This window comes from Pholis gunnellus (genome assembly GCF_910591455.1).
Source record: "Pholis gunnellus genome assembly, chromosome: 5".
In the NCBI taxonomy this organism is placed as follows: Eukaryota; Metazoa; Chordata; class Actinopteri; order Perciformes; family Pholidae; genus Pholis; species Pholis gunnellus.
The window spans coordinates 10,067,459-10,091,169 of record NC_136531.1 but is presented as its reverse complement, the minus strand read 5'-3'; the positions used below and the strand labels follow the sequence as shown (position 1 = coordinate 10,091,169).

The window sequence follows — 23,711 nt, the reverse complement described above, 5'->3', positions numbered from 1 at the left end:
GCCAGCTGATATAAACTCAGAGGCTACGACTATGAGAACCACGGTGCTCCGATGGTAGCTCAATACAAGGCCGTATCACTCTGCACATTTGTGTTTAGTGTCTAGTTTAGTTTAGTAACAGGGAAAATATTGAAATTCTTTTTTTTTTTAGAGCGTAAACTGTTAGTCGATTAATTAGTTTGTCAAAAGTGATTAACCAGCAAGAATTTAGATGATTGATTATTATTTTAGTATTAAATATTCTAAGCAGATTTGCTGCTTGTCTGTGTTTCATATTATTTCAAATTTAATATTTGGGGGTTTTAGATTCACAACACATTTGAGGATCATCTTGGGTTCAGACATTTGAACAAACCATTTGTCAATTAGGCAAAAAGATTCTGAACGGTTGTATTGATAATTAAATAGTTTTTTGTTTCAATTAGGAAAAATAAGCAAATGTAATTTGAATGTAAAAATGGAGCAAACTAGTTAATATTACTGAAAAATATAAATTGATGACTGGTAATATTATAGTATATGATATTTCTTTAATTTACCAGATTTTCTGATATTTATAATTTTTAAATGTATTTTTACTCAAAATTTTTTTATTAACTGTAAATTGTAATCTCAAATGGCAAACCATGTTTTCTATATACATGTAATTCCATATAACGGCTGGGCTGCTATTGTTTATTTTGTGTGTGTGTGCGTGTGTGTGTGTGTGTGTGTGTGTGTGTGTGTGTGTGTGTGTGTGTGTGCGTGCGTGTGTGCGTGTATTCTTAAAGACTTTAAGAAAACGGGACTGGGTCTGCGAGCGCTTTACTCACAGAAGCTGTTTCCACATACAAACCACCCTCTCCTCACCATGCTGTTCCACTTACACTCTTGGAACACTCAACCATATACGCATACAGATAAGCACATGTGCACACAACAGACACACGTATACACACACACACACACACACACACACCTACACACACACACACACACACACACACACACACACACACACACACACACACACACACACACACACACACACACACACACACACACTAACCACATGCACATGTTCACTTGCTCTTAACTAATTCATTCAGGAACACTTTGGTTTGGGTTTCAACACCAAAACCTCCGTACCTTTGATTGAGAAATGTGTCTGACTGCAATTACATGGGATGGAGTGTTGGAGGGAAGGATAGATGGAGAGAGGAAACGCACTACAGTGGTTTTATAGTTTGCTGGCATGACATTTTTTCTCCTCTTTATTCTATTTTTTTTTTATTCCTTTCCCAGCGGAGGGGCATAGTGTTTACAGGGCAGGGCAGACTGAAGTAGAAGTAAAAGCAGGGAAAATGTGAGGAAAATGGATGGGCAATGGGACTGAAGTGGCTCAGATTGTCACTATTGTGCTTGTGATCAATACCTCTCAAAATAACTGCAATGCCGGAGAAATTTGTAGATGCACTTGGTGAGACGTAATGGTAGTGATCACTGCGTACATTATTCCCACTTTCAAAAAACATCGCAAATTGCCGGCAAATAAAAGCATGGGCATGGATGCATTTGTGCATAAGTATAGAGGATGTACCTCCAATATTTGGTCTTGACATTTAAACTAAACCTATATGATGCTTTACATGTGTAGCATGCATGTTGGTCACTGACCTGCAGTATGTAGCCCCTGACGTAGTCTCGGAGGGTCCAGCCCAGGCCGTGCAGGATGTGCAGCACCTCTTCCTGCTTCAGCACGGAGAAGAGGCGGTCGAGAAGGATCTTGAGCCTGACGGGTACGGCCTGGGTGCCGTACAGCATCAGGCTGCTGATGTCGAACACCACATTGGACTGAACGATCTCCACCTGGGTCGGGTGGTACAGGTGCTGGGTGCTGAGCTTGTCCAGAGCTGCGTGAATCACCGGGTGACAAAATGAGAAACAAAAACAAAAAAAAAAGGAAACTCACACAGCCAGACAGGAACAGTCAATGACTATCAAGTTTCCTTCTCATCTCAAATCTTCTTTCGGGGGCTACTGCGCAGTCAGCACTAGCTGATAAGAACATATCAATCAGATAAAAGCAATGACACTAATGTAATTATCTGCCATTCTTTATATCTAATCTAATCTCTTTCTCTTTTCCATTCATGCTGCTCTTACATCTCCCTTTTTATTTGCTTCCAAACCTCCATTACAGCCAAACTGTTTTAAATCGTATTCTTCTCCGTTTGTGGCTGGACTTGCATTTCTTGTTGCTACACTTATTTTATCCTATTTATTTATTTCTAATCAGGTGTGTGCTCAAATGGTTTATGTCCTATGAATTCAAGGACGTAGGTCTGGTTTCAGAAGTGGTGGGTGGGGGCACAATGAAGTCAAAGGTTCAAAGAAAGTCGTCCGTAAAGCTTAATCGTGAGTGCATGTCGGGTTTTTTGTTATTGCCCCCTGTATCGCAACCTCAGTCACCTCTTTCTCCTCTCCGGCTGTCTGCGCGACACCTGGTCGACTCTCTCTTTCTTCCTCTCTGTCTCACTCCCTCTCTCTCAAACCCCCCCCCCCCCCCCCCCCCCCCCCCCCCCCCTCCCCCCCCAGTCTGTCTGGGTGACACCTGGTTGGGTCTCTCTCTCTGATCCTGGGACGGCTTTTTCCTGCTGACGAGTGCTTTGCCTGACAACACAGCGCAGCCAGACACGAACATAATAAAAAATGAAGAACTACTTGTCAGAGTCTCTGCCAATGCCGACATGAAATGAAAAGTGGGGGAGAGGAGAGATGGGCGCCTGACAGTTCAGAGGGAGAGATTAAAAAATAGTCAATGGGGTCTTGTGCGATCCGCTGAAGGGCCCATGGCTCACTCTCGTGCAGACGCAGGCCAAACAGGTGTTTTCTTTTTCACCCTCCTCCTTCTCTTTGTACTTTCTTGACTCCTCTCCCTTTTTCTTACACCCGCGTGAAAAACTCATGAGGTGTGGTCTCTCGCGTCTCCATCTGTCTAGTGGTTGTTTTGTTTTATTTTTTTTAGTTGTTGTTTTTTTGGCAAAAAGGTGCAAAAACAAGACAATGAAAGCAAAGTTTCTTCTACTACGGAAAATGAGTGAAAACATTTGGATTTGAGTACATTCACAACCGACAGAGAGAAGATACTGTCTGCAGTAAATACAAAATTAAACAAAACATTTGAGATGCATGTGTTGTAATTAAAGTAAAAAGGTCCTTTTAATGAAACCATATTCAGATAAACCCGCCACCCTAACAAAGAATGTACTCACCGTGAGCTACCCAGCCATGTTTGCACTGGTCACATGTTCGTAGGTGAATCTTGCCTGGCTGGAAACACTCACATGTGCAGTTCACCAGTGTGCAGCGAATGGCCTGCAGAGACAGAAAAATAGACAAATCCACATCAATCACAGCTCAAGTACAGAGGAGAGATGATAAAGCAAGGACTGAGAATGAGCAGCTATCAGCTAACAGTCGTAAATACAAAAGAAAGAAGCACAGGGACAAATGATCACACTTCCTTAAAAATGTGACAATTGTGATAAAGAAAACGTATCAGCAGTTGCAGCCACCAAACCACCCAACAAATTTCCCAACTGCTATTTCATTCCAATGCATGAATGTGCTGCTCCATACTGTAATTTCCCAGAGTTCATGAACCGACAAAGGACTTCCCCTCCTAAAAATGCAGAAATTTAACTTGTTTTGACTGAGGCTCCATTACTCAACACTGGAGCTGCACTTAGTCTGACCCCGGGAAGCTTTTAGTAGTGAGAGGTTAAGTGTCCAGACTTTGACGAGGGCAACTCAGTACAGCACAATGCATCGTCTGCCTAAGCCTTCATCAAGGGCTGTTAAAAACTCTAACAGAAATCCAGGTGCTTTTTGCAGCGGGATGATGTTTCACATTCTTCAAACAATAAAGAGATTGTACAGCAGGGAGAAAATGTACGGTATATACAGAAATCCACACAAATGAATACAGCTCTATCATCACAAGCGCAGCAGCTGCAAGCCGTAAATTTTACACCGACATGGAGAAACAAGAAGACAGAATAAAAGGAGTCAAAAAAGAAAAAGGAATTAGAAACATGAATCTTAATAAGCACTGGCAGCCCTTTGTTTATCAGACATTTTTTTTTACATTATCAAGATGAATTGATGGATAAAGATAGTCACACTCCTGCAAACCTAAACTGCCTCAAAGAGAATCTGCAGATGCTGGAGGATCTGTGCAGCAAACCTTGCTGATGGAGTAAAAATATTGGACCCGTTTCACTCGTAAAACACGTCTCTCTTTTTAAAATCAAATACTGTATTTCCTTGTTAAACATGTACTGCTAGTGTGTTGGCTGCTGATGTTAGAATGAAACAGTTAATAGCTTGGTATAATAAAGAGCAATTCCACTCGATAAGGATAATGTATTTTACATTTGGCACATATGTTGTTGAGTCAGTGGCGAATGACTTTAGGGGTGTTAGTTATTTAGGCTGTAAAAGAAAAGAAATCTGTAATCACTAAAATTACAGAGCAAAAATGTTAGGAATGCTTGAGGCAGGAAGTTAGGGTGTAGTGTACAAGGTGACTGCTGTGAGTGGTTGCCTATTTATTTTCACAGGAAAATCCTAATAATCCAGTACTGAGGAAACGTGTCACATTTGTATGCGACGGCACTATTCGTAGAGATCCATGTCAAGGTGCTTGTCCTCGCACCAAAGCTACTTATAAGAGCTATAAGAGACACTTTATGAATTTACAATCCGTACTAAATATGCTATCACATATTGTCTCGCTGTTATTCTTATAAGGAAACGGTGCGACAATAATGTGACACAGACGTGCACACAGAGGATCGTAGGTTGGAGTCCATGTCTGCGCCAGCAACCTATATTTCACAATGTCTGAAACAGTCGATCAGCACTTCCAGATAGAACAGGATCCGCAGCACAGATCAGCCTTTTACGTCACACAGCTGAGGTCAATGCACGATTAGAGGTGACAGAATAGTTGTGTTCTTTTCCTTATGTGCACCAGTATTGACCCGAGAGCTCATTCTGGTGTTTAGCAGCAGGAAATGGCTTTACCTAGTCTGTGGATTAGACCAATATCCTGTAATTCAGGATATAAAACCCAGCTCACTCATAATCTACTAAGGGACCGTACACTCAGAATCAGAATCCCCCCCCCCCCCTTTGCTCGCCCTAAGGTGTCGTAAACCAGATTAGTAACTGGAGGTGTCAAAGTGAACATGGGCTAATCCCAGATTAAACACAAAATTACCCCACTTCTAACCATGTCACCTCACTGTTTGACACCGGATGAGACAGGAGGCTGATATTATTTGACTTTACACCATTTTTAAGCTCTCCAGGTGCACGCACGGCAATCCTCACCGTGTGTGAGGATTACACGCCATGTGTCAGTTTTGAGTGTACAGACGTTATGACCTGAGCTGATGTTCTTATCCAGAGCAACGTGCAATAAGTGAGTTCAGCGTTCAACTCAAGGACACTTATGTAGCAGACATTCATTGACCAGGGATGGGTCAAACCTGTGACCTTTCCGATACAGGCTGCACTCAGAAAGCTGTTTTATTATACTGTTCTTCACAATCAAATGCAGTTTCCCACTACATATTGTCACGATGTAATATACCCACAATGTAGCCTACAATCATGTCACCAGATCTTAATTTATGGTTATGGATTATGGATGCATCTATAATGTATTTAACTTAAATTGAACTTAAATGGTCAGGAAACTGCTGTTGCACTGCTCTCTAGAAACCTTCAATAATGCTAAGAACTAAAATAATTCGTCAATTCATTTTTATTAGTTGCGATTCCATACCAGAAATTTTGACACAGACGAATTCCCCCTTTATAGAACTCAAAGATTTTTGCAAACTCTATTATGGAGTACCCAAATTTATCACGGTGATGTCACACAACACAACCCGATTCTAATTACCTCTCTGTGCGGCAGCAGATGGAAATAAACAATTGGAAAAATCAAATGCACCTCTGCTGTTTATGAGCTCGGGTCTGACAGCTGACAAGATAGTTAAGGGGCGTCTAATACGGCAATTAGAGCGTGCCACTGTCTGCGGGGCTGCTGCTGTGACAAGGCGCCCTCTAATCACTGACTTATTACGCTGGCTAGCAGCACCTCTCATATCTGGCCCATTAAGCAGACAGCAGCATTAAGGAGCATTAAAGCAGCAAGCCCCCTCAACTGAAGAGGCGCTGACGGGAGAAAAGGGAAGGGAAGAGGACGTACTGTGCCTGTTATTTTCTTGGGATTCATTTGCGCACTGTTCCACGTTCAGTTAGGAACTTGTAAGAGAACCGCAACATGGGAAATGTTTGTGATATGACGGCATCAGAATTGATCATACGCAATAAGATGAAAGACTACAGACTGATTACAAACGTTTTATTAAGAGAGGCAGCAGACGGATGTGTCAAAGATGGCCATCAAAAGCAACATCATCAAGAGTTTGCCTGCCTGTGTGGCTTGTCAGAGGAAACAAGTAAGACAGAATCATCATCAAGACTTCTCATGATTCTCACGTACTCAAAACTACTCTGCTTCTGTTGCCAGCTTGGCTCTGGGCTGCATTTGGCCGTGGTTTAACCTGTGTCTGGCCTGAGCCGGATCAGGGACATGCTTGGGCCCGGATCCCACCGCTACACTCGCACATATTTGTCACAGCAGGCAGGGGAGGAGGCTATGTTATCTGAGGCCCGGCCAGATACACAGCATTAGTCACTGTGCTAGCGTCTCGCCAGGGTTTCCTCTTTGGCTCCCAACGAAAGAGGAAAGCGGTGAGGAATAGGACAGAGGGGTGTGTGTGAGCGAGTGTGTGTGACTTCGTAAATCTCGAGAAAAATGAGCAGCTAGAAAGTGAAAGTTGTTAGCGAGTGAAGAAAATCCCACAATGCTGTAGTAATTAGAGCTAGACAACAGTCAACACTCTCACACAGCTGCCGCGTTACCGCTATGGTCAACAGCTTAACCTAGCTGCGTTCAGAAAGCATAACGTTCTACCCTTATCTGGCTCAAGTGTGTGTGTGTCTCACTGTTGGACTTTGTTTAGCTGGAGGCTTGATGTTTCATGGATGTTTTGCTTGGCTCACAGTCCCTGTCCCAGCCCAATTGTATAAACACTGACAGTCAGCAATGGCCAGCATCAGTCTGGGGAGGACTCTCAATTAAAAAACTGTTAGTGGGACAGATGGACTGAAGAACTGCAGGAAAGAGGAGCCGCAGAACAAGATGGGTTCAGCCTGCAGTCGGGTCCAATATGGATTTTAAACAGACTGGGAAAGACATGGCAACATGGCCCAGAATCACATGCAAATGAGTCCCAAGCAGCATGTGTAGAGGTCGACAAACACAGAGAGTATGAAGCCATAGAACTGATTGTGCTCCTAAAATACTATCCTGTACAACTGTTTTACTACCCTGTCATATTTTAAAGTTGACGTTGTAACATTATGCCACCGAAAACACCACTAAAACACCACTAGTCCCTTTCAGCCTCTCTGTATCCTCCCTTGACAGTGTGCAGTGGAAAAGCCAACCCAGACAGCTGCTAGATGCTGGTCGGGTATTGTTCCTCCTACTTTAATTGAAACCGTTACCATGTTCAACACACAGCCACAGACCGCATCTCTTGTTTGGTGAGTTAAGCAAAGCCGAGATTTAAATGAAAACCCTGTGTGTACATGCGCATATGTGTGCGTCTTTGCAGCAGCAGCTTCAGATTTAAATTTGTTTCTGCTTAGGGTCACTGTAAAACACTGGGAGCATCTTGTCCTCTCTTCCACCCACAAGATATTATCTCATCCATGAGTTAGCTGCTGAAATGCCGTCAATTTCCTGCCAGAAATGTGCAGCCAACGTGTGTAGGAAAAGAGGCACAGCAGCTTTGCGTGTCATAAAACAAGGCCCTGGCTCCGTCAGATAGATCAGGACTTCACGATGTCCATATTGGAAACAGGTGACAAATAAAACACGCTGAATAAAGAAAGTCTTTGTAGTCGGCACGCCACAAAATACAGGGGAGCAAATACCTCAAGCCATGGCTAATTTTTGCTTGTTTGATTTCATACATTGGATTTCACTTGGAACAGAGCTTTCTTGCCTCACAAAGTGCTATAAAATAAACAATGATTAATCACGTGCGCGCTGACTTCAGTGTAAAACCGTTGTGCTGAACTGTAGTCGACTAGACTAGCTTCTTCCCTCTGAAATCCCCACAGTGTAAGGCCCGTCCTCCATGTCAGTTCTGTTTTTTCAGCCCAGCGGCTGGCAGTCACAGAGCCAGAGGTCCCTGTCCTTTGTGCAGCTGTGCGTCTGGGCTTTGACACGGGGCAGAGCGACCAGAGCTATGCTAATGGGAACCAAATGGGGCGTGAGTCCCCGGTGGATTACAGAAGGAGAAGAGAAGCATGTGTTTTCATGTGTTCATGTGGAGACCTGGGACCCCTCTCTTTTCTTCCTTTCTTTCTCCTGTCTTTAAGCCAAACAAATGGAAGCAGCCATGTCTGTTGTTTGCACGCACCCTTAATTAATGCTCTTTGTGACTTGACAGATTTTAAGATTCCTTGTCAATCAGTGAATGTGCCTCAAATCGAATTCAATTTATATAAAGAGTTATTAAAATGTTTAGATTTAGCGCCATTTGAAGGCATGTTAGTAACTTACTGTGAATTAATGAAAAGGGCCAAATTTGAAAATGAAGTTTGGAAATAGAGTGAGCATGGTAAAATAAACATTTAACAAAGACTGGGGAATGATCAAATTAATCTGTGAACATATTGTGTCTAAGAAAAACAAGTTTCAGATGTTTGGCTGTGCCTCTCAGATTGTGCTGTAATTCACCTGCTATTACTGTAACACAGTTTTGTCTTGATGCAGCCCTGTTAGGTCCTGCTAACCCAAAGAATAAAGGGGTCATAACTTCAAGCCGGCTCAACTGGGCAGAAGTGATAGAAAATAACAATTCTGGGTTAAATGTAATAGATTACAAGATTACTGTTGAGAGATAAAGTCACAGTTCGGCAGGACTCGCTGTTTTTCACAGTTCCCACCCAGCCTTTTTGTGATGCCATCTGACACATCGAACCCTTTCTTCTACCTTTTTGCGAACACATGCAACATGTGGGATTGCTGCCTGCTAGTATTGAAATTGCGATACAGCCGCCATTGATAAGAATCACTAATCAGGAACATAAATCTGAAGTTCATAACTGGACAATCCAAACAACTGAACTGTGAGTGTTGATGATATCTTTCAGTCCAGATGACGTCCAGTTTCATCTTTGACCGGAGGTCCAGTCCTGTCGTTTTACGTTTGTCAGCCGTCAGATGGGACTCACGCTCTGCACTCCTTTCACATACACAACACCCGTCGTATTACTCCACAGTCCAACAAGCAACATTCCTGCTTCCAACATTCCTGCCTTTTTCTGTGTGGATTGACACAGTCACAGAACCACCCCGAAACATTTCAAATCAGATCAATGACGAAACTCTCAGTCTGACTCACTCGCATGATAAATAGCCGTGCGTGTACTTCGGGACAGTCATGCTTGTTTATGAAGTGAACGGGAAAAAGGACCCAGCTGGCTTTGATATTGTGAAACCGAGAAGGAGAAGGGGAATAATATCCCAATACTGGACAGAAACACAACCCTGTGATCTCGCTATCATATGCCATGCTCTCAGTCAGTGCAGCCTGTATAGATGGAGAGCTGTACCACACCGTTAACACTGGACTACACTGTCAGTTCAAATACCCAAGCATCAAGGGAGCAGCAGTTTCTCCCATCTTTTGTGTAGACAGCAGGTCCAGGCAGAGGCCCCCAGTCCAGGCCCCTGGCCCCTCTCAGCTCGCCTCAAAGCATTTCCCCAGCCAGAGATCAAACCATCTGCCCAGTGACAGACCTCTGGGTCCACAGACACGAGGCCAGGTTCAAAGAAGGGTGCTCGGGGAGGCAGGGAGGGGATGGATGGAGGGAGATAAAGAGCGAGAAAGAAGGGAAAGATGACGAAAAGGAAGAGAAGTGAGATAGCAAGGGGAGCAGTGGGGGAGAGCCAGGCAAGCTGCTGTATCGGAAAGGTGGGGAAGAGGTGTTGCGGCAAAGGTGGAGGAGGCAGAGGAAAGCTGATGAGGGGAGGTATAGAAGGTAAAAAACAAAAATGCTGCGCAAAAGATACAACTTTTGGTACAAGTACATTTTATACGATAAACTCTTTGCTGGTGTTACAGTTCAACTGAATATCTAAATGAATTATACTGCGTGACCAATATCATCGTTTTTATCGTTTCATATCAATGTCAAGGTATTTGTCGACCAGGAGATAACAGATTGCAGAAATTCCTAAGGTGTTTGTGGTTTATAGTTTGTTTACCAGAGAGGGCTTTAAAGTTTGTTTTTCTACTATGGATGGCCTGCTCAGTACATATCTCATAATTCTTTAAGAATTTTGTTTGTTTCTTCGTCTACCCAAATGTCTAAAAAGCAAATACATTAAATCTACATGGAGAAAAGAGAATCCACTTGTTTGAGAGGCTGCAACCAGCAATTATGTGTTATTTTTGCTTCATAAATGAATTCAACGATTAATCAACAATCCAAATGTCACTTAATTATGTGTTGAACTAATTGCTTTAGCAAGGAAGTAAAATAAAAAGCCAGAGATTCGCTCTGCAAGTTGTTTGGCTTTGCTTTCTTCAAAGACACGCTTCCTTATCGCTGGTCATTGTGTGGACAGGAAAGGAAAGAAAATGAAAGAGGTTGTTGTCGTCAATGCATCCTAGATCTGCTCTGACCTTCAGCCTATCAGAAGGAGCCAGATATGGACAACTCCCTGTCAGACTTGACACCTGCACTCGCCGGCCCTTTGATTGCCCCCGCCGAAATGCAAATATCGCCCTGAGGACCAGCATGCTCGCTTTCTGCCTGGAGACTTGAGGGAGTGACATGACCACACAGTACGACCGGACACATGTTTGAGGTAGGAGACGGGGGAGTAGAAGGGAAGGGGACAGAAGACAAATGGAAGGAGTGGTGGAGGGGGTCGGGTTGGTTTGAAATGGAGAGAGGGGAGAGAAGATGACCAACATCGTCTGCTCTTTACTTCCCTCCCCATCTACACCCTAACACAAACAGAAAGTATTAGTCAGAGCCCAGACATATTGCCGACCCCTCTCTGCGAGGGGACATCTCCATGGCGATCATTGGTTGGCGTGGGCGACGGTACACACACACACACACACACACACACACACACACACACACACACACACAGTGCAGACTTGAAAGCAGCGTGACGACAGGAGGCCAGCACTGCTGAGACTCCCCCAAATTGACATTTAGTCATCACACTTGTCTACAGGGTGGGACTCTACCTCCTGAACTACACACATACAAACGCCCACACACTCTCCCACATTCCCTCTCATGCAAACGTGCACACACACACACACACACACACACACACACACACACACACACACACACACACATGCACACACGCGCTCAGTGAATTCCCCTACTCAAACTAGCTTGCAGCCAGAGAATTCTTGGAAGAGTTCCTAGACGTAATCTTGCCAATAGCTCTTTATTTTCTTTGACCATTTTTAATGTAAAAACGGCTGCACTAATTGTGTGTAAGCAATCTCCAAATTATGTATATGTGTTTTTTCAACTAAACCGAACACTACCGTAGACAGATTGGCTGGTTTTCAAGACACACGACTGGGCAATAATATTTGTTTCTTTCCACAGAGTTTTGTTCAAACAGTGTGTCAGCATGGTGGTTTACTTGTAAACACCTGGGCCTGCAAACCCAACAGCTGCAGAAATACAAAAACTATGTATAAACTATGCTGAACTAGGAATAATTGCTCTATTCAGATTATTTGCAACCAAGTGCTACATCCACCGACATTATTGCTAGAATATCACAAAAAGTGGCAGAGCAACAAGAAGAGAGAAAAATCAATGCCCAGATTGTTGTTACTTACAGATTTGTGCAATCATTTACCTCAGCCAGCATAGCGAGAAGACTCCTGAATCAGTTTCGTTGTTCACTCCAACAACACTCCAACAAAAAGCTCCAACTTTTATTAGTATTTACAGAGCCAGTCGGCAAATGACAAAATAGGACACAAGACAGAGATACGGACAGAGAGGGGAGGGAGAGGAAGAGAGTGTTTAACCAATGGCTACATTACTGCAATGACAAACATGTCACTCCCAAAGCCCACACAATGAGGGAGAGTCGTGAGGAGTGTCTTTGGACGACTCTGTGTGTGTGTGTGTGTGTGTGTGTGTGTGTGTGTGTGTGTGTGTGGTGGGACAACGAGAGAGAGGGAGGGAGACGGCAAACCAAAGGAGTCCATCTGAGTGTCTTTATCAGTCTTACAAAGTTCACAGATAGAGGAGCTGAAGTGGAGGCTAGACGCTGTTCCAGAGCCACAGGTCATAAAGAAGACACAGCTCAAGTAGGTGGGAGGGAGGAAAGAAAGCAAAAGAAAGAAAGAAACCTACAGTTGCGTGAGGAAAGCAGTGCTAAGCCTTGGTGATTGCCATTCTGCAATCGACCTGACCAAATTGCAAATTCCCTCTGAGGGCCCTCTAAGTCCGCTTCATTTGGCTAAAGACGGAATCCTTATTTCTTCAATTATAAAGCTATTGACTAATTCGACATATGTTAGCGTGTCTTCCAGCGCGTGAGTGCTGGTGTGCCATTGAGTCATTAACTTTGACAAATTGTGACAGACTTTTTTTATCGCCACCCAATCATGAGAAACAAGACTGTGGCAGAGGATTTAATGAGTGGCATGTCGTCCCCCCCCCCTTCCGCCACCACCACCTCACTCTCTCTCGCTCCTCTCCAGCCCTTCCACTTAGATTCCTGCGCCCCCAAATCCCCCTCACCCCTCCATATTTATAATTTTACCACATCCTAACAATAACACGGCCGGTACTCAGCACATAACACGCGGGCCCTGGCCTAATGAATCTCATGCCTTTACCGCGGCAAAATGGCCAGTAAGTATTACCAGCTGCGACACTCTCCCTCTTTCTCTCCCTCCTTGGCAGTGGCATTGAGCTTGGGAGCGCAGGGGTGGGTGGTGGGGGATTTTGGAGGGGGGGCCAGGCAGACACATCTGAGTGCAGCTGGACCAGGGAGAGAGAGGTGGGGGATGAGGGGGAGAAAGACCGCAAGTCTCCGTGTTTCCAGCTGCCTTTCTCAGGGGCTCGGTTTTCTCCCTCCCTCTTTTTGGTTTTTCGCAAGGCCCTTCTGGTCCCGGCTTACTTGAAAAATCACAAACACACACACACACACACACACACACACACACACACACACACACACACACACATAGACACACGCACGCACACCCTGATCCACCTCCCCTTCATCCCTCACATTCGGCCATCTTTGTTTGGACAGGGCTCAGGAGTTCCAGAAAAGCTCTCTCAGATGTGCTGAAGTAAGGGAAAAACAAAACAAACTGGCCCTCACACACACACACACACACACACACTCCAAATGTATGTGAACGCGCAGACACCAACAAGTACTTTTCGCTCACACATAACACTGTGTAGGAAGAGAAGTTCACACACACTCCCACACACACACACACACACACACATACATGAACAGTCTCACATGTGTGAAAGCCAAAATACCAGCTTCAACCAGAGAACAAATTTGCAAAGAGATGAAAAAAGTGGCATACATTTTTTCTTCATGGAGGAAGGCAGCCTACTTTTGAAGGCATGCATTCTTTTACACAGTGTATGTGTGTGTGTTTGAGTGTGTGTGTGTGTGTGTCCCAATCCAGGATCACAGCACCAGGGCAGGCCTGAAGCATACCTCGACATGTGTTACCTCTTTGTAATATTGACTTTGTTATAGCTATACGAGTGGGAGAGTGGAGCCAAGAGCCTGGGCCTTGCAGTAGTGGGGCCCCTGAGTTCACCCGAAAACAAATACCCCAACGAGCCGTGAAAATAGAAAACACAGTACCACAATAGCGATCTATAAAAACAGATTCAAGTAAACTATAAAATGTCCCTCACTCCTGCCTCTGACCTTTTACATTTTCGCTCTCTAAATTAAGAATATTATTTGTCTGATTCCATTTCTGCAGCGTGCTGCTTTTAAAGCCGTGGGATTTGGCTACTGAGTGAGTCCTGGCCTTGTCGGCTGAGCATGTGCACTGGACCAACTGTAAAAGTCAAAATTCCTTTTTCTCTAAAGCCTCGACTTACTGTATCATTTCATTACCAATACCAAACTGCTTCTAGGCTCATGCAAACATGCTGTCAAGATATCTGAATCATGTCATTTTTACAATTTTATAATTAACAATTATCACTGCAACATGGCTCTTAGTCAATTTATACAAAATAAGCCTCTGAATTCCGAGTGAAAATTAATGACAATAATTGTAAGAAACCCTCAGATTTCAGATGACACAAATAAAACCAAGATAAAGGAAAATCACATATGCTGTTTATTTGATTGCTTTGCAGAAATAAAAGATTGATTATCATTTTCTTGCTCCTGCGAGTGTGAATCCCATCTTCTCTCTTTCCCCAGTGATGACTTTGCTTACACATTTGAATAATGAAGGCAAGTCATTTGAATATTCCCTCTGTATTTAAAAAAAAGGGTTGTTTTTACACGATGCAGCAGTATTAGCCATGTTAATTGGGCTCTTTGGACTTTCCCAATAGAAAGGCTAAATTAATTACTTATGTCGACAAAATGTCAGACACGCCGATCTAATAACTACAACTGTTTCCAACAGTGTTTTTGTCTTGGTGTGTGTGTGTGTGTGTGTGTGTGTGTGTGATTGTGAATGCACTCAAAAACACTCTGAGCGTCCACTAGCCTCAGTTAGATCTAATGAACGAGATGGGAACAAAATGCTTTGACATCCTCTCCATGTTTCATGGGTGGCTCTAGAGAGCCCTTCTCCAATATTCATCCCCTCTTCTCATACTAATCAGCCACTACAGTATTGACTGTTTGTGTTTGCAAAGTGACTCATGTTAGTGTGTGTCTGCGTCGTGCAAACACACTCACACACTCATTTTCTTATGCTAAAGCGTGCCAATCCACGCTCCATTTTATAATAAAAAGTGAATTATTTGCAGGACGTTACGTGGTTGTTTGAGTGTGTGTGAAGTGTGTAGTATGTTCATTAATGTGTACCCACCACCACCATTGGGGGCTTTGAAGTTCCACTTTTTTTTTTTTTTTCTTTTTTTAGCTTTTGGCTGTTTTTCAGTCTTGAGGAAAAACTGTATCAGCGCATTTTCCTCAAGTACGCATAAACATTAGACTTTAGGAGAGGAGGCGATGGGGAGACATTATTAGTATCTGTGAATGTGAGACGATCAGATGATGTGTGTGTTTGTGCACAAGGGCGCGCACATGCATTAGTACACACATACACTAGTACACACATGCACGTGGAAGTGCGCAGCGAGCAAGTGCTAACAGAGAGGCCTGCTGATGCCATGTTTCAGACGACCCCTTGAAGTGGAAATGAGCTTCCTCGGTCTTATAAGTAGTCCGTTCTCACAAAGTCAGCAAACTCTGCCACCCCTCCAAAGAAGTGCAGACACCTCCCCAACTCCCCACCCAGCCCTGTGGTCAGCATGCCGGATGAATCCCCCATCATCAAGACCTAAGAAACGGATACAGGTCCACCTTATTTCATGCGCTTTTGTTCTTGTTCTATCAGGATGCAAGAGGTGCCGCTTCAGTGTCTGCAGGTGGCTTTTGTCCTGACTTTCAACGCCATGCAGTTCACAATGTCAGGTACTGTAGGTTATTCACGGTGGATAAGCACAATTAGCTCAACATGGCAGACAAAAGAACTCAAAGTGTTGGTCTTAGTAATTTCCTTTCGATGCATATTCACATTTTCCAGCTGCATTTCCTCACAGTATCTTTGAATAGAATTCCCATTTTCAGTTGGCAAAAAAATATTTACATTTTCAGTGTTATTACATATAAGTATTATTTTTTTTTTAAACGATCTATCGATTGTTTTATTTCTAAAATAACAAAAAATATGGCTTCCAGAAACTGTAACCAGAATATGTTTGGTATTAAATTGCCCAAATTCTCATAGATTATTTTCCGTTGATTGACTTATCAATAACCAGCAAATTTCTCCATCACTGTCTGCAGCCCAACTCCCTTGACAGATTCCTTTAGACTCACCGAGTCATTACAGGAGCCGTCCATTTAATCCAGGCTTTAAACATGCTATACTGTATTGTTTATGATCATTTGTATTTAATGGGAAGATGGGCTCTGTCTGGAAATATTTTTTATGATATTGATTTCACGAGTGTGTCTGTACTTGTATATTTTGTATATCTACTCTTATTATTATTATTACTATCATCATCACGCTGTGTGAATGCATTCATCTGATGTAGTGTGCATGCACGCACGCTGCTGTTTGAACCTGTGCGAGCACCTGAGGGTCCATCCCCAGCCGTCCTCGGAGCGGGGAGCGACAGCTGTACAGTGATGCTGTAGCGATAGGCATCATCGGCTTGCTAGAGACTAATTGGTCCACAGCGCTCCTCTGAGTGGCCTCGCTAATTAATTAGAAAGGCAGTGGAGCTGAAATTTTTAATCAGGACACCAGGCTCTTCAGCAAGCAGGAAAAAAAGACACATCACCCCATCATTCCATGTAATCCACCTGACACCGATCTCCCATGTTGTCATGTGAAATGTGTTGTGTGTTTAGGTATTCGTATGATCTGGCCAGGGAATAAGAAATACATTTATTACAGGGCTGCTTGTTAGATCATTTTAATTCTGAGAATTTCAAAAACTCTGGGTGTCCTACTACAGTATGCATATGTTGTATTTGGTTTGGACCCAAGAGAAGGATGTAAACATGGTCTTTTTCTCCGTGTGTTTGTGTATCACATGTACATATCATGATTTACACTGTAAATTATGTACTGACTGGTCATTATTTGTAGTGGCAAGATGCAGATAATATGCTATAGCATGTGGTGGCAAAAGCGGTTACTGCTGCTGATCAAAACTAGAGTGTGCTTTTTTGTTTTTACACATGCACACGTGACAATATTCTTTTCCTTTTTTCCCTATTTTTGTTGCTTTTTTTATATAATTCCCGCATCACCTTGAAAACCAAATATTATTGTTCCTTCTTCTCCCTGTTTGTACTTAAAAAACTAAAGTAGTCACTCAAACCAACACCCACTGTAAAGAAACTGTAGTAATCACAATTTTGTTAAAAAAAAAAAAAAAAGATCCACTGGTTTTGTATTTCTTACTGCAAAAAGGGAAAGATGAATTTGAGGGACGGTGTTTTTGTGCCATTTTAGGGCCACACTGGTGTCCGGAAGCTGCACACAACACACCACAGTGATTTGTGGTGAAGGGCCAGAGTCTGGGACGAATCAGACGGAGACCCAAAGACAAGAGGCGTGCTAAAACGAAAGCTAAGCCGGTCAGCCACTTCACAGAGGACAAAGAAAACAACATGTGTTCATCATTGTACTACTGGGATGACAAACTACCACCACAGACTACAGCTACAGTAACAAGAAAGTGTATGGACATGAAACAGGAAATTCTCATCCAACCCACAGATCAAAAGTCTGCTGTGGCAGAGTGAATGAGAAATGAAAATTGGCCCGCAAACTTTGGAGAGGAAAGTTTCTGAAATGCACACGCACGCACACACCTTTACCTCGCGTGGTGACATTAGCTTTGTGTGGTGCGCTAATCAGTCAGACGCTCTTATCAGCCTGTTGCTTTGGCCAAAATAAACACACACCGCCTTTTTATTGCTTTGTTTTCACAGGTCATTAGGGGAAGGAGAGAAGACGCATTGATTAGTTTTCCAGACCACTGGATTATTGTTGTGTTATGACTATCATCATTAAGTTTCATTAAGGCTGTGGTTGTTCTTGTTTCCAGAAAATGAAGACGTTGCAGGAAGAGGCGAGGTGGTCGGAGAGCAGCCGGCACGCCATACGGAAATTCAGAAAGCACAACAGTTCATTTATGTGAGAAGCCTGTTTGAAGCAGTGAGTTGTCAGTTACCCACACTCATTTTAAGAACTCTTACCATTGTATTTGCCCCATCAACCATATTGTTCATGCTAATCTAAAACACCAAGCTTCTGCACTACATTCCTAGTTTATTTGAGGTGCAACAAAGCTATTAAAAATAAAAACTTAATGAAGCAGCATCAGTCCTCAGCCAGCTTTTGCTCTGGAGCTACACATATGCTCCCAAAGCAAGGAGGGAACGGGCTCTGTCGCCAGACTAATTAGCATGTGTTAGCTAGTTAGTGAGAGGGCGGCCCTCTGTGATGTGTACTGAAGTGAAGTAAAACGCCGGGGCAAGGACTGTACTAATGGCCCACTTCCTCCCCATGGGGACCCTTCCTGCAGCTCTGCACGTGCTGGCATCAGTGAAGCCCCGGGCAACCACAGGGCCGCCACAGCGCCGGGGCCATGAGGTGGGCACAGAGGAAGACGCCTGGCCTCGGTTGGCATCATTTTCATGCAGCGCGAAGCTCTCTGGGTGTGATGTTCTGCGACGTAACAGCAGGTGACAACGACTAACACACACATGCACACGGGCTAAACTAAGAGTGACGCGCAAGCTAACGGATTCATCGGCCTATGAAATAGTTCAGACAGCCGGGGATGCGGCGCAAGCTAGCAGCCTGGCATTGGGCGGATGCATTATTTACAGGAGGGGCTGAAGCATTTGCAAGCTCTTTGGCACTTGGTTAGCAGGCGTAGGTGGTGAGCACCGACGGGCAAGCGAGTGTATCTCTGTCAGTGTGAGTAAACAAACAGTGGGGACATGGTGTGACAGAGCAAACGGCGTGCCACACTGACACACACACACACAGACACACACACACACACACACAGACACATGCAAACTCATCAGGGAGCCCGGAGAAAAGCGGGAGGAAAGAGGAGGGGTGGGTGGCATCCATATTTATAGGGCCTTTCTAGCATTTGTCCCCAGGCCAAATGCTGTGACTACACTCAGCTAATGTCAGAACAGCACTTAACCAGGCATTTCCAGTATGTCACGGACAGTGGGGAATACGTGGGATAGATACAAGACCAGGGCAAAAAAAACAAAACACAGACAAGCAAGGATGGAGATGAAAAGCAATGCAGTTGTGGTTTTTGCTGAGGCAATTATTTTTTTTTATTTATCTCTTTGTCTCTTCATTCTTTTCTCATTGTTACTCTCTATTTTAACGAGTCTGCTGCCTCTGAATAGGTATTTAATGCCAACAATACACTTAAAAATTACAAGATGTTCTCATTCTCACACCCAATATCGTGGTATAAGCATTTTTTCTTCCTAGTGAAACAGTGCTGGTCCCATATAATCTACTTCATCCTAGATTAATAACTGTAACTTCAACTCAACCTGGCATTCTTTTTTTGGATTTTGCAGGCAGGATGTATTTCCGTGTGGTTTAGAAACTGTGACGTGGGAGTTGCGGTATAGTATACTGGCATTAGCACTCAACACTATATTTGATAGCCATTGAGAACACTCCAAATGTTGATGATGATGTTGAAATGAGTACAATGATTGTCTCTCTGAGCTGAGCACAAAGAGAAACAGTAGCCGTTGTATAGTAACCTTAGTGCTCCCTCTTTTCATCATACCTGTTGACACCAGTGAGAGTGTTGACCTGTTTTTCTTCCCCTCCTGGATTTACGAGAGGTGAAAATGACATGCTGGCATGTCATTACTCGCAAACTCGTGTGGAACGCAAGGAATGGCCTGCTTCGCTTTGGTCACCTGTCCCCAAGTTTATCATGTGTCAGGCAGGGCATTCACTTGGCTTTATGCCCTCTGGCACCGAGGGAGGCTGAGGGGCCCACAGGCCTCACTGGCACGTCCCCTTTCACCACAGACAAAAACGGCATGATACCCCCAAAGAGGGCTGACTAAGTGGGTAAAGTAGCTCCTTTTAGCCCAATCTGTCATTATCTCAAGTGGCACGTAATCGTTTTGTGTAGCGAGATCCATTATGCATCCACTGAGAGCAAGGGCTAATTGTGGAGGCTCACATTTATTCATTTGCTTGCTGCCAGTTGTCCCGCTATATTTTTAGGGAGGTGCAATAAATGCCAATGTTTGTGTTTGTGTGTTTTTAAATGGTCAGAGCACTTGTGATGTTGTGGTTAAAGCCACAATGTTCTTTTTGATGCTCTCAAAGGAAGCTGACATTAAACAAATGATAAAGATGTTAACCAATGCCCCAGACATGTTTAACTCTTTACTGACCAGGTAAATGATAGACAAAATGTTGACTGAAAGTTGATTAATAAGGATCCAAAGTGATTTTTTGTTATTATTTAGTACACGTCTCCAAAAGCATGAAGTTGTACTTTCTAGAAATTGTGTTCTCCGGGCTTGGGGAGGTGAATATCGACAACACACAGAGAGAGAAAGTCGAAAAGACAGATGAAACAGATTCATTAAGTTTGTGCAGTATGCGTTTGTGTGTACGTGTGTCTTCGCACAGACCAAAAGAGAGTATATGTTGTTAATCTTGATCAAAGGTTCTTTATGTCATTCTGTGAGTAAAGATAATACTGGTAAAGCCCTTGGATTCAACATACTGAGATCATGAAAGCAAGTGTAATTAGCAATTAGATTTTACCAAATTAAAGCAGACTAACCGAGGCAAAAATCAGCATCAAGGCTACCAAACATTACTACGGCCAAAGGTGATTTTAGTGTGCTTTTCCCCTTGAAGACATGATGAAATAAGAGGATTGTGAGCAGCCAAAGATGGGCGGAAGATGAGGAAGGTTGCTTGTTCAAATCTTTGAAACAATAACTCAGTATCTACATTTTTTGTCTAATGATACTTTCTAAAGACACTCTCTTTAATCACACCCATTTCCCTATTTCTGCTTTAAGGCATCCGCACCATTGACACGGCTTTAGCCACTATGTTCACAGACGACTGTTTCCCAGGCTTGGCAATTTAGGTAAGAGAGACACTTAAACCCCCTTGCACACATATTATTAGCATTACCATATCTGGGCCTAACTGCAGCTGAGGGGAATAATGTGTGTCAGGAGAGTGTAAAATTAGAACCAAAACCAACACTGCTCTTTAAATCCACTTCCCAAGTCCCCACTTCCTTATAGCCAAGCTTACGATGTCAAACACTAATAAGCCAGCTAATTCAATTAGGACTCCACTTCTTTGAGATTCCCCGCAAAAAAGAGACTTGGTGAACAGCTCACAACTCTACACAGAGCTCTTCATCATGAGAAAGTGGCCTTTATTCATGAGCTTCAGTGCACAAGAGAGGAAAGTTGCTGCGGAGCTTGTTAGCAAAACACCCTGATCTGAGGCAAGAGATGTGTGACTAAAGCCGGGTCTCTCAAGTGTCTGTCACCCTCATCTAACCCGAGGAGAGCTCTTTGTAGGCCGTGTTTTCTCTGTCTGTCTCGCTGCACTGTGCTCCGGAGTGACTGGATGAGCCCCGCTGTGTTGCTGCAGGTGACAGGGAGCCCTTTTTTGTTGTCAAATCCTGATGGAGCTTCCACATGAAAAACATTTCACTTGAGCTGCTGCTGCTGCCTTCTTTCTCTTCCTTCCTCTCTGTCTCTCTCTGTAGACGTCAAAGGCTACAACTGCCCCGGTGATACAGAGGCAGAAGGAGTCAATCTCTTATGCCCCCCCCCCCCCCCCCCCCCCCCACCCTTCCCCCCACACTTTTATTTTTTTGTCAGCCCTTTCTCTCATATCGTTTCATACCTCCCTCTCGCTCTTCTATCGTCTCCTTTTCTGACCAGCCTTTTCTTTTCTCTGCTCCTTTAACCCACCCCTCCCTACCCCCCTCCCTCTGGCTTATAGATCTGAGTTGGGTCTCAGGAGGAAAATACAAGTCAAGCCATTGTCATTTCAAACAGCGTGATAACCAGACACTGGGCTGCCCACTGACAACTCAGGGGAACTGGCCCTGGCTTTGACTGTTGGCTCCTCTCTCTCTCTCTCTTTCTCTCTCTTCCTCTTTCTCTTTCTCTCTCTCTCTCTCGCTTCCTGCTCCTACTTTTATTCCGAAAGCTCTCTCTTTTTCCTCTCCCTCCTCACCTTCTCTCTCTCCCCTCCCCGACAGGAGGCTCGGTAGCTTATTGTTGTTTGTTGCATGGCGCTGCTGTGTCTTGAGTCTGCTGCTCCTCTCTCCTCTCCTCTCCGTGCCGTGGGGGGCCGGGGGGAATAGTTGTCTTAGTGTGTGTACCAAGGTCAGTGTTCTCCACATGACAGTTCTCTGCCTCTCGACAAGGCGGGAAATCAATACTTTCGGACTTGTGGCGCTGCCCTCGGTGTAACAACAACACTGGCCAGCGCAGAGTGCGGCTCAGGCACCTGACACATCCCCAGCCGTCCCCGCAGGCCCTCACCAGGGAGCCCCTTCCACTCTTATTCTGACCCCTTCATGTTTCCACCAAGGCCCTCTGTTTCACTTTACTACACCTTTTCTCACTATGCTGTTTTCTCTTCAGGGCCTCCAACCTGCCGTATATCAGATTCCCTGATTTTTACATTATGCAATGCATGCCTATGTTGCTACTGTACATTTGTCTTGGAGAGGGATGAGTATCGCAGTATGCAGAGACCAGAAAGTTGATAAGAGAGGACGACAGAGGAGCTGCAGAATGAGTTGAGAAAAGATCAGAAACTTAGCACGAGTCCATCAGTCGACGCTCAAGCCGTCTTCATTTTCCTACAGATCCACAGGTGTTTTCAGTTCTCCTGATGCCACCTGTCTCTCACAGAAACCCCCTCATCCAGTCAAACCAATGAATGAAAAGCATCTGAAGTAAGTGTGAGCAGGGGCCTATAAACTGTGAGATCTCTACGCCTTACTGGTGTTAAGGGAAAATGTGTTGCTCAGTCACAGCACACACAAAGCGGAGCCATGGGCGACATTTTTAAATACAGCTCTAAAGCCTAACATGCCTCCTTATGCTTTTTCACTGCCAGATAGACACTCAGAGAAAAAGAAAGCACTGGCAATGCGCCCCACACCGATTGTTAAGCCTCTCTCTTGGCCTGCCTCTAATGACGAGAGAGAGTGTGTGCAAGGCCAATTACAGCTCCCGTCCTTCAGCAGTCAAACAGAGTAAAACTCCCACTCTCAGTCGCTGTGGAGAGGAGCCACAATCGACCGGAGTCCCCAAGTCTCAGAGGGACACAAGCAGGCACACACACTCGGCGCACTTTGTGTGTTCAACTGGACGTCCATCGACAGGGCCATCTCCCCTCATCCCCTGGCTTTCTCCCTTGATTCCGCTGGAGTAAGGAAAAGGCATCAAATACAACAGCCACTTTAATGAATTAGATATTGAGCTGTTCATTAAAAAAAATCAAATTCCCTGAAGTCAGCAGGGGAAACACAGCACCGGAGTGTAACCTGGGGATGAACGCGACTTCAGAGGAGTCATAAAACACAGGGATCTGATGACTTTACTAAATGTTCGCCAGAAACGACTGCCGTTCGGGAATTAGGTGACTTGTGTTTGAGAAAATAAAAACAATGTTTTTTTTTCTGCAATCACAGCGAGGTAGATTTTCTTCCTCCTCGCATCTCTCTCTTCTATCGCCGCT

The 23,711-nt window shown here is 44.1% G+C and overlaps 1 protein-coding gene across 1 annotated transcript in view; it reads right to left on the bottom strand.

Moving 5' to 3' along the window:
* The window catches only part of bnc2 (basonuclin zinc finger protein 2), an 87,906-nt gene that overhangs the window by 37,466 nt on the left and 26,729 nt on the right, over window positions 1-23,711 (bottom strand). The window contains exons 2-3 of the mRNA XM_079160275.1: window positions 3,255-3,357; window positions 1,657-1,892 (exon numbers count right to left, since the gene is read on the bottom strand). Of these exons, the coding sequence (XP_079016401.1) occupies window positions 1,657-1,892; window positions 3,255-3,357 (339 nt within the window). The remainder of the gene's footprint in view (window positions 1-1,656; window positions 1,893-3,254; window positions 3,358-23,711) is intronic.